At 47.8% G+C, this 11,504-nt stretch overlaps 1 protein-coding gene across 3 annotated transcripts; it reads right to left on the bottom strand.

Annotated features, from left to right (window-relative positions):
* Positions 1-507: 507 nt before the first annotated feature.
* On the bottom strand, positions 508-9,950 carry pcdh18b (protocadherin 18b). Of its 3 annotated transcripts, none has more exons than XM_080901089.1 (4): positions 7,164-9,950; positions 6,727-6,815; positions 6,308-6,423; positions 508-1,924 (listed from the first exon to the last, which is right to left on the bottom strand). In XM_080901089.1, exons 1-4 carry the CDS (start codon positions 9,663-9,665, stop codon positions 993-995), a joined length of 3,639 nt encoding a protein of 1,212 aa, XP_080757215.1. In that variant the 5' UTR covers positions 9,666-9,950; the 3' UTR covers positions 508-992. The 3 variants fall into 3 exon arrangements, with proteins under 3 accessions (XP_080757215.1, XP_080757213.1, XP_080757214.1); XM_080901087.1 differs by having other exon boundaries at positions 6,254-6,423; positions 7,164-9,947; XM_080901088.1 differs by having other exon boundaries at positions 6,254-6,423; positions 6,727-6,782; positions 7,164-9,947.
* Between the last annotated feature and the right edge of the window lie 1,554 nt (positions 9,951-11,504).

The raw sequence follows: 11,504 nt of genomic DNA, 5'->3' as shown, positions 1-11,504 counted from the left end.
TAGAATTTGGAGGGTGAATTATAGCTGTAGCTAACGTGTGGTGTGTACAAAGTCTTGAACCAAGCAGATGGTGGTAATACAGCTAAATGTTTGACACAACTCACGTGACCTCAGCATCCACATGGACCCCACAGAAGTCTGTTTCAAATATAACACAGGTAAGATTAAATTATTGAACAGTACTCTATATATTAGAGGTTGTGTTGTCATGTAAAGGAAAATGAATATGTTGTGTACAAGGGTTGTTTGCAGATCACCCGGGTCGTCATCTGCACTGATAAATAATCCTGACAGAAGGACGTTTACAGCAAATCAAATCTAGTCTGAAATACGTCTCATATTGAAAGGAATGACAGTAAAGTGGATTTCATTGTTTTCTATCAGCATGTTTGGTTGATCCAGTCGACTGCAGCCGTTCCATTTCCGCTCATCCTCATCTTCCTGGGAAGAAAGCGGAGCTCTAAAAATTCCTGCTGTGCAACAGAAAATGTGACCCAGACACCTCGGTCGGGTTTGTGCATTATTTTATTTGTTTTTCAATCCCCTGCACCAATAATCCACAAACACAAGTGTCTATTAACTCAGTATTATATTAATGAATACATATTATAGTGACAAATAAAAAATAATCACAATACAAAAGAGCCATTTAAATATGTCGAATGTCAATCGCATGTCAAAGTCTTGATTCAACGTGTACTCAACATGCATTTAAAATATAAAAATAGACTTCTGATTACAATTATATACATTTTTTATAAATATAAGTATACAAATGTATTTTCAAAATACAAAGATAAATACAGTCACATTGTGTACCTTTTTTTTGGATATTTAGCATTCACAAAACACAATTATTAAAACTGAAACACAACTTTAACGACACTTGCAGGTCTTGTTTTTTTCTTTGTTATTTCCTTTTCGGTCTTTTTTGCCACCAACACACCCTCACCTTCATTCTGCACTGAGGGGGCGGGGAATAAACAGGAAGTCTAGCTCTGCCGAACATCCTGTAACAGTTTGTTGATCTCAGCCACCAAATCACTGGCGTCCACCAATTCATGCCGGCTATCGCTACGTTTGCCCTGAAGGTGACCGAGCACCGAGTCAAAATCGTCCTCCTCGTAGTTCTCTGGGATCTCCTCCATGGCTGGCAGCCACTTGGAGGAAGGCCCAGGGAGCGGCGCCGACACCGGCACCGGGGGAGGCTGCACCAGCGTGGGGCTGACCAGCGCTGTAAGCAGAGGGCTGCTGTGGGGCTTGTTCTGGGGGCTGTTTTTGGGCGCCTGTGAGCCCTTGTGGCTGCTGCTCTGTGAGCTGAGCTTGGTGCTTGGTTTCAGCGTGTGGTAGCTACCGCCCTGGTGGTGGCCAGATGGGCCTATGCTGCTACCTGGGTTCTGGAAGTGAGTGTTAGCAGCCCAGGCTGCCACTCCCTGTTGGTGTACAGAGGGGCTGGGCTTGCCGGGCAAATGACCCCTCCTGCGATCTAAAGATCCAGTCATCGGTACGCCCATCCCACTCAGGCTAGTCCCCTTCTGGTTTTCACTGACCTGGACATATGAGTCCAGGCCCTGGGGTATTAACCTCTGAAACACGCTGCTCATCTCTGAAAGCAAAGACGTGGTCCCACACAGGTCTTCGTCTGCGGCCTCGTTGCTGCCGGCACCTTCTCCCCCTTCGTCTTCACCGTCCTCCCCAACGAGGTCCTTGCCAAAGGTGGAGAAGCTCTGGTTCCGGGCGGAGCCGGTATCAGTGCAGGGCTGCGGGGTCTTTTCTTGAGACACGTCACTGGCTTGGCGGGCTTCTTCCCCGGGGATGTAGAGATTGCTGCGGTAGTCAGAGGAGGCTGGGGAGGCCAGGGGTGGCATCCAACACTGATCAGAGTGACCCAGAACGCGGCACTCGTCTGTGCAAAGCCTCATGGCTGCAGAGAAGACAGAAGCATGAGTAATCATGAGTGAGCTGCAGCCATATGGTCACTCTATACAAAACTAAACCTGCTTGTGTTTTGAGTCATTTAAAGATAAACCTTTTACTAAAACCTAAACAGGAAAGTAAAACTCACAGAACATGGGTTTGTTTCAATCCTGATAGTACACTCAGGACACTGAAAAGGTTCTCCACAGAACTGGTGGGAGAGCCTCTCTCTTTCACTGTTCATCAAACTGATCATCAGCGAATGTGACCACCGTCTAAACCATTTAGCCGTGTGTTAAGCTACCATCTATTAGAAGACTGAACAGGTGTGGCCTTCATGTTTGCTCACAGGTGGGTTTCTCAGGATTATTGTCGGGTCTTTACATTATGAGATAAAGTGCTTTGAAGTGACTGTTGTTGTCATTTGATGCTATGTAAATCAAACTGACTTGCTACTAAGGATGGCTCTACCTGCTATTGAATTAACACCAAACGACTCACGGCCCGGTACCGGTCCACGGCCCGGGGGTTTGGGACCGCTGCCATAAATGAGGTCATAGATTCTTGTAGAAACATTCTCTTCCACATGACTGTATGAATATACACAATGCACAAGAAAATAAGTGCATACCTACGGGCCTACTGGTGATATTTACAATTTCAAACATAATAGGAAAAAATGACTTCAAACTACTTTCAAAAGCATCCCATAATGTCCTGTGTATGTCCATATTTTATACTGTAAACAGGCAGAAATGAAGAAGTCTCCATCCAGCTAACATTTGCCTGCCCGTCCTCAGGTGTTTCTTTCTTTTCATGCTTGGCTGTCTCTGGAAATCTGCCCTAATTAGTCTGAGAGGCTCTTTGCAGGAGCTCTGCCGTCTATCGTCCAACAACTTCACCACAGAGAGACGATTCAGCCGGGCCGATCAATGCCTATTACCCATTCAAAATAACTCCTCCTTTAAAAGCCCTGCATTTTTCCCTTTCAAGTCACTCTTTTCAATATTAAATCTTCAAATAGAAAATCTCTGAAGAATAAATTAGACAAATCAAATATGCCAACTTAAAGCCTTCATTAAAGGACTGCGGTGCTTTTCAGTGACGCTGTTGAGGGACTTCATTATCCCCTCATTAACATGAAAGGAACATTTATAATACATCTTAGAGCGGATGAAAAGTGCATTTGGGTGCAGTGGAAGGATGAAAACAGTGCGGGGGCAGAAGCAGATTGGCTACCTCGCTGATGAAAGGCTAAAAATGAAAGATTTAACCCGAGCGACTGGTGTGTGAAAACAGAAAAGGAACAAAAATCCACGTCAAACAAACATTAACCTCCTAAGACCCAAACGCTTTCATGCCATGCACGTTTAATTCCTCTTTGCTATTTGGGCTGATGAATGTAAAAATAAAGAATTTTTTACCTGATTTTGTTTTTGACAAAAATGAGATTCACATATGAGGACATTCGTTTTAAATTTCAACAGAACCATGGCAGTATAATGTCCTTTTAACTGGATATCAGGCTCTTGTAGAGCAAAATTTAGTATTTTGGTCTAGACAACCTAAAATGTGATGTCCACATATGTGGACGCAGGTCCTGGGAGGTTAAATGAGAGCCTCCTGACTAACTGGGATTTACTTTTCAGAGAGGACTGAGGACAACATGGTTCGCTGTGTGTTTACTTCAGAGACTGGATTTGATCAGTAAACCAATTCAGCTTCTATTCCTGCTAAGAGGAGGACGCACGATCAGTGAACGTCGGTGATCGGACTGACGCCTACGATTTACAGGAGCACTCTGGCTTTGTGTGAAGCAGGCACAGACCAAAGGAGAAGAGTCAGAGTGGAAAGGAGACATCCAGTCAAGCTTTGAAAACACTGCGTTGTACTAATGCCTTCGTATTTAAGACAAAGTTCCAGTCATCGGCCCCTGAGGAACGTCCCCAGGCTGATATCTAAACCTGGAGGAGTAATCTATTACTGTTACATGTGCCTGAATAGGTCTCCCTGCCTGTATGTAATGACACTGTTTACTCAGTATTCGTGCTAAATATAAAGACGTGATCAGGCTGATCAGCAGCGCTACACAGAGGTCTATTAGAAGTAAGCCAGCAGGGTTACTCATGTACAAGAGCTTAAAGGCAGTACAAGTGTTAAATAAAGGTGAATATTGAGTAAAATGTGCAAGTACTGCTTTACTGATGGCTCTGTACTACAGCTGTGTATTAGCTGTGAAAAACAGAGAACCTGTCTTCTCCATCTAGACAAGCAAGAAACAAAGCTCTGTGTTACATCCAAGGGGGCGGGGGTTAAGGCTTCCACACTGAGTCATAATAACAGAGAGCAGACTTTATGCTGCAGTGGACCGGGAGTGGGAGGTGGCCTAAGCATCCATAAGGAGAAAGGTGAGCCTAGAGATGTAACTGTGCTCTTCAGGGTTTAATCATGAGCGCAACTCTGAGCCGATTGCATAGCAACTCTGCGCCTTGTGGCAATTAAATGCCTCCGTTTCATCAGAGCAAGATAAGAGCTTTGGTTTGGATGGCTGGAAATGAAGGTTTGAAGGTGGGAAAAAGCAGAGCGCCTAACGAGCGGAGCTCCTCTACAAAGCTGTAAAGAAGGGGTGGGAGGGAAGGAGGAGGCGTTAGTGATGAGATTGTCTGCCCGTCTGAATCGACTTTAATTGGGATGTAGCTCAAATGTGGTATTAAGTGATGGCTGTGTGGGAAGCTGGCCGGGAAGAAGCAGCAGCTCTGGGAGAAGAGGGATGGCGTGATAAAAGATGCTGCAGAAGCTTGCAGCCTGTATGATGTTAGCCAAGACACGGTGAAAGTTTTACAGGATGTGACGGAGTGTACCCTGCTCAACTAGCATGCAAACCTGTCACACATGTGATGCCAGCATGCAGAATACTTCACAGTCAGTATGGTCACTACAAAGTGCTCATTCTTCCTCGTTAACTCAGCTGTAGAGAGGAGGGACCGCCCAGCAACATGACGGCTCAACAACCTCATGACAGTGTCACTCACAGTCCTTCAAAGTCAATACATGTGCAGCTTATTTTTTTAGTTTCAGTTTTTTTTTATTGTTTTTTCTTTCTCCAAAACGAGCTCTGACATGAAAGATAAAGATATGGACATGTACTGATAAATGATCAGAATTATAATATCTGACTGTCTGAGCCTAAACTGAATCAGTGATAGAAATCAGTAAGGATCCCGGCCCTATTACAGCTGTCTATAGGCCACAGTATTCCCAGCATCCCACAAATAGACTCATGTCTTGGTAAAGTGGAAAATTCATTTTAGTTTTTAAGGATGATCTAAAGGACCTCCGACTCCACTCTAAAGAATGGGGGCAAAGTCAAAAATCCCATAATATGCAAACCAGCACAGTAAAGTTTGACTTCAGGTTAAAGGAGACTCGGACAAAGACGATGTGCTCCACAGTTTTTCATATGAAGCTCTGTCTGTTTAATCATCAGGCAGTTCCTCTCAGCTGTGGTCCACAGAGAACACCATGACTACAAATGACTACAGTGACGTATGAGAAACTCAAGCGTTCTTTTAAAATTGACTTGAAAACCTCTTTAATAGGGTTAATATCTTTACGACCTAATAGGAAAGAAAATGAGCACTTAAATCACAAATCAGGTCTTGGCTAATTAAATTTTAGTAAAAATGATGTGATTTGTTGAGAGAAATTAGGCGGTGGTCAGTGGAACCAGAAAGCATCAACCATCGAGGGCTGGACTGGTATAGTACATGGCATGTTATTAGTATCGGTGGTATAGAGAATGAATTGAGGGTGTAGCACAGTTCTCATCAGATGACCTCTAGGTGGGGTTGCTAAGCAAAGGTTAAGCAGCTCTGGTGTTGCCCAGTTTGAGCCACGTTCAAAGAGTTTGTGACCCATGGAAACATCAGTGAATGATGACTCATATGCTCTAATGAATTTCCCAAATTGATGTATTGCTTTAATTCATTTGAATAAATAAATCGACCAAACATGCAGGCCACAGACTGCCAGCTACCATAATTTGCTACATTTTATCATCTCATATGAAAAGAAGCTGAAAGTGTTTGTGTTTAGAGCTGTTGGCGTGAACCTCCAGGAACACTTGTCACCATTACCTGATAAATCACCAAAAATATAAATATCCCTGTAGCTGTTAGATCAGCAAACCAAGAATCTGCATGTTTAATGGATACAGTTCTTAGCAATTCTACGTATAATTATTATAAGAACAATATCAGAGTGGTGGATAAAGCTGAGCAAAATAAAGACTGAAGCTTGGCTTCATATCTACCGAGGGCAGTGCACTGTGATGTACCTGCATGTGCTCTGTGCTGGCCATCAGGGGCATATATCTCAGTAAAGCCCTCACCGAGGAGCCTGTCCATGGGGGACTCCCTGCCGGGCTCGTAGTCGCTGTCCCCGGCCTCACTGTCTCCCCGTCCGCTGTCCTTCAGACTGAACTTATCCATCTCATTCAGGGCATATCTGCAAAAAGCCAGAAGCAGATTTGATACATGAATTACTGCCAATAATATTAGCATGCTTATGAAGACACCACACTGATGAATAATAAGGTTCACTGAGAGTGCTCTGCAGAAGGGTTTTAACATAAAATTATGCAGATGTGAAGTTATTGAGCATATAGTTTAACTCCAAAATCGACTGGACCAGAACAGAGCTGAGAACAGTGGAAATGTTGCACTGTGACATAAGGAGGAGCTCAGAGGGCTCTTCCTCATGTGTGCCTAGGTGTGCCAGCACACAAAGCATCGTTCACGCATGTGTTACCTGTAGCTTCTGGTGTATTTGTTGCCTCTGAAGCTTGGCCGTGGCTGGTACTGGCCCTGATGAAGCATGGACAGAAGCTGTGAGACTTGCTACAAAGCCAAGAAAAAAAACAAAAAGAAAGGAAAAAAGACAAAATAAAAGGGAAAATGAAGAGGGGGAAATGAATGGAGTCAACAAGCAAGGCCACAAGACAATGTTTGGGGGGGGGGGGGGGGGGGGGGGGGGGGGGCTGAGGGAGTGCATGACTTTGTGATGGTCAACAAAAACACGACACGTACAGCTGAACAGAACACGGGAGGTAACCCCGGTACATGACAAACCACGTGCACGGCTTCAAATGAAAAGGTACTGTAAGTATAAATACTTCAAAGTATTACATGTAAATCAGGTTTACATCAATCCCATGGACATTTAAAGAAAATGAGTAAACCTCTCACCTCTACAGGAGGAGTGGCGTGGGCCAGCTCCAGAGCAAAGTTCTCTTGCACATGATTGGAGGAGATGGTGACGAGGCTGTTCAGTGACTGGCGGCTATGATGGCTCTGCCTGCTCCCCAGCGTGCCTCTCTCAGGTGTAGGGGAAGGGGAGGGGGAGCGCGGGTGTGCACGCACAGGTAAAGTTCCATTGACGGTCGGGACCAGGGTGATGTCTGCCTTGTGGATTTGCCTGGCGGGCTTCTTAGGGTGGTTCTGGTAGCTGTTCTCCGCCACGCGACAGTTGTAGTTGTGTCTGGGGTCTTTCTTCTCACGGCTGCAGCGGGCCGTCGCAAACATCAGCATCACGATGAGCAGCAGAGCACAGACTGCACCCAGAGAAATGATGACAATGAGGGAGAGATCCAGTGAGGCCTGGGTGGAGCCGGTAGGATACAGAGAGGGGAGAATGTCCATGTTCTCCTGCACAGAGAGCCTGAGGAGGGCTCCTGTGGACAGCGGGCTGATGCCTCTGTCCTGCACTTCCACCCTGATCTCCATTATGTCCCGCGGAGCCTGCTCCAGACTGGCATTGGTTCTGAGCTCACAGCGCCGGGCATCCATCACAAACAGCCCATCCTCATTGCCACCGATGATGGTGCAGCTCACCTCTCCGTTGGCACCAGCATCACGGTCTGTGACTTTAAGGGCGGTGATCAGCTGACCCGGGGATGCATACTTCCACACGGGAAGCTCAGCGGTATGATTCCGGAGTGAGGGGGAGTGAATGATGGGCGGGTTGTCATTTTCATCCAAAACAGTCAGATGGATGGAGGCATTGGCCGACTGCACGGGGTTTCCCCCATCACGTGCCTGAACAGTGAAGGCGATCCGGCTGACATCCTCATGGTCAAAGCTGCGCAGTGCATAGATGGCACCATTAGAGGGGTCGATGGTGACGTAGGTGGAAATGGGGCTGTCTTGTACCACCGTGTCTATGATGGTGTAAGTGACCTGACCGTTGGTGCCCAGATCTGGATCTGAGGCCACCACTGTCATCAGGTAGGCTCCAGGAGAGTTGTTCTCTGACTTAAAGACCTCGTAGCGGCTCTTCTCAAAACACGGAGGATTGTCATTTTCATCCAGAACCTGGACGGTAAAGTGTTTGATGGTGGAAAGGCTGGGGGAGCCCCTGTCCTCAGCTATGACCGTCAAACTGTACTCTGACCTCTTCTCACGGTCCAGTGAGACATTAGTGAGAATCATATAGTTCTTCTCGTGGGTCTTCTGGAGCCTGAAGTGGCCATGGCCGTGCAGCCTGCACACCACCTCCCCGTTGAGCCCTCCATCAATGTCATCAACACGCACCAGAGCTATGAACGTGTCCACAGGGGCCCCCTCTGAAATGTAGGCCACCTCCTCTTTGCCAGGTGTCATCAGGTTAATGTTTATCTCTGGTTTATTGTCGTTGACATCCACAACTTTGACCACGATTTTGCAAAGTCCAGGAATGGAATTAGGGCCCAAGTCCTGAGCCTGAACATCCAGCTCGTAGGAAGCACCGGTTTCATAGTCCACCTTTTTAATCAGAGTAATGTGGCCGTTTTCAGGGTGGATCTTAAAGGTCTCCAGGATCTTTGGTGAGACATGACTGCTGAAAGAGTAAACTATTTTCCCATTAGTGCCCTCGTCAGGATCCGTGGCGTTTAAATCAATAATCAGAGTCCCAAGGGGAGAGTTTTCTAGCAGATTGATTGCATAAGCCTGTTCGTCAAAGGCCGGGCTGTTGTCGTTGGAATCCGAAATACTGATCTTGAGCAGAGTGGAGCCAGACTTGGGGGGCACCCCGTTATCCGAGGCCGTTAGCTGCAACTGGTAACTGGCCTGCACCTCCCGGTCCAGTTCTCTCATCACCACCAGCTCTGCGTACTTGGCCCCGTCTGTCCGGGTCCTCACGTCGATTTTAAAAAAGTTGTTGGCTGTGAGTGAGTACGTGTGCAGAGAGTTCTCCCCTACGTCCGCATCCACAGCGCCGTCCAGCGGGATGCGCGTCCCCACTGACGCGCTCTCGGAGATCTCAATGGGGACGATGGCGCGAGCAAAGTGCGGAGAGTTGTCGTTGATGTCCAGGACTTCCACTTCTACGTGGAACAGCTGCAGGTACTCCGTGGGCAGCGTGACCACGTCGAATTCAATGGAGCAGTTGGAGTTTTTCTCGCAGAGCTTCTCGCGGTCGATCCTGGTGCCGATGCTGATCTGTCCGTCGTCCTCGCGCACGGCCAGCAGCGGCGTGCCGCCCAGCTGCATCACGCGGAAGCGAAAGCTCAGGGAGCTGGGTAACTTTGGCAGAACCGCGGACACGTCCTCCTTCAGCCGCGCGATGACTGTGCCCACTTTCTGCTCCTCGTAAACTTTGTATTTCAGAGTCTTCCCGCTGGCGCCGTGCACGAGCGCGAGCAGCAGCGCGAGCTGGAGTGGAGCCGAGGACCAAACGGTCGCTTTTCTTTGCCTCCTTTTTGCCCCCATCTTCTGCGCTCACACCGAGGGATGACTTCCACAGAGGGGAGATCACGCAGTGGAGAACACGAGTGTCCTTAGTGCGACATGTTCGTCCTGGGAAAACTGCACGAGACACAAAGAGAGATGAAGAAATAAAGAAAGTCGTTTCGTGGGAGACGAACACACACAAACTGCGCCTCTCTCCTCGCAGACCGCTCTGTCACACTTCCACATATGCTCTGAGTGTGTGTGTCTGTGGCTGAGGAAGCTCCCTCCCACTCTGTGTGACTGAGAGAGAGAGAGAGAGAGAGAGAGAAAAGTCAATGTGTGCGCGCGCTAGTCTTTCTTCTCGCGCCCCTCTCTGCGCCCGCCCCGTCTCTTTTCCACACAAACACTCCTCCCTCCTCCTAAATCAGAATGGCCTCCTTTAAGCAACAGGAGTGCGGGTCGGGGGGAGGGTCCCGCTCCCCCCACCGCAGAAGTGTGTCACAACAATGGGCCGGAGCGCGATCCATTCGGCTCAGCCTCCGTTAACACAGTCGCACACTGACGGTCGCGCTTGTATTGACAGCGCATGCCACCTCTTTTGTCGCGTGCGGCTAAAACACCAACTTATGGCTTTGAGGACAACAACGAGCCAACACGCCGAGCAGTTACACCCAGTGTGTTTACCACGGCTGCGTTAGATCACATTATAGATCATCATTATAAGGACAGGGCACAGTAAAGTTACGAATCTGTCCTTATAATGCAGTAACACACCGTGTGTGTGTGTGTGTGTGTGTGTGTGTGTGTGTGTGTGTGTGTGTGTGTGTGTGTGTGTGAGAGAGAGAGAGAGAGAGAGAGACAGTCTCACACTGATCAGTTACAAAGTATCATGGATGCACATTAGCCACTGTAGTCACGTGACTGAGCACTAAAGTCTGTTTGTCTGAACACGACAGTCCGTCTCTCAGTCTGTGTGTCTAATCTTTTCAGAATGCATTCTCACAATCACTGAAAGTGTGCTGACCCCCCAGCTGACCCCACAGGTGTCCCTTGACAAAGCCCCACCTCCTCTTGTTGCTGCAGAGTTCAGTGGAGGCAGAATCTGCAGCTCCCCTGATCTCCATCCTGAGCCGAGCCTCAAGCAGCCCAGCCTACAATTAGCATCCATTCAGAGTGCCTGGTGACAACGAGCTGAGCTCAGACCAGTTGAGAGCAGAGCGTTCCCAGCTATGATGGTGCCAGATTATTATCAGAGCTCAGTAATGACGGGCAGTGGTCTGCTACACGGACTTTATCTTGATGTCATGGCTGCTGTGTGAGTGAAGGAAAACACCAAGATAAGTGTGTCTTTTCGTTCTGAGGTGACACCACAGAAACACCTCCACACCCCACAGTGTCGCAAAGCCCACAGTACAGATTTGGTCCATTTGATTATTCACACAGTAATGAGCTGCTCACACTTCTGCGCACCGGAGCCACATTAGCACTGCAGTCTGTCCGAGGCTGGATCTGTGACGGACTTCATCGCAATCTGACATTCCTGTGAGCGACCCGTGGGAACAGGCTCTGCACTGCCATCTGCCTCTGAGCAAACACATGGACACCAGCTCACACACACACACACACACTGACCGACCCAACACCCATGTAGTATTCGGTTTGCAGATGCTGATTGTCAACAGACACATCTTAGAAGCTCTAAGCACTAATTTAGTTTTCATGCAGCGATGCTGTGAGCCGCTGAGACTGCATCGATGGCCTGAACTGTGTTTAGTTCCAGGTTCAGACGCAGAACACTCAGTGAAACAAGCACCAGGGTCCCATCTAACCCAGAAACTTTCAACCAAGCCTCAACCAACAAACTCTGCAGCACTTATA

The sequence above is a fragment of the Rhamphochromis sp. 'chilingali' genome (genome assembly GCF_963969265.1).
Source record: "Rhamphochromis sp. 'chilingali' genome assembly, chromosome: 13".
Taxonomy (NCBI): domain Eukaryota; kingdom Metazoa; phylum Chordata; class Actinopteri; order Cichliformes; family Cichlidae; genus Rhamphochromis; species Rhamphochromis sp. 'chilingali'.
This window is presented reverse-complemented; position numbering and strand designations above follow the sequence as displayed.

Coding starts and splice junctions, on each gene's coding strand:
- pcdh18b (XM_080901087.1), bottom strand. CDS start 9,665: ATGGGGGCAAAAAGGAGGCAAAGAAAAGCGACCGTTTGGTCCTCGGCT. Junction 6,816..7,163: donor ACGCCACTCCTCCTGTAGAG/GTGAGAGGTTTA, acceptor TTGGCTTTGTAG/CAAGTCTCACAGCTTCTGTC. Junction 6,424..6,726: donor AAATACACCAGAAGCTACAG/GTAACACATGCG, acceptor GGCTTTTTGCAG/ATATGCCCTGAATGAGATGG.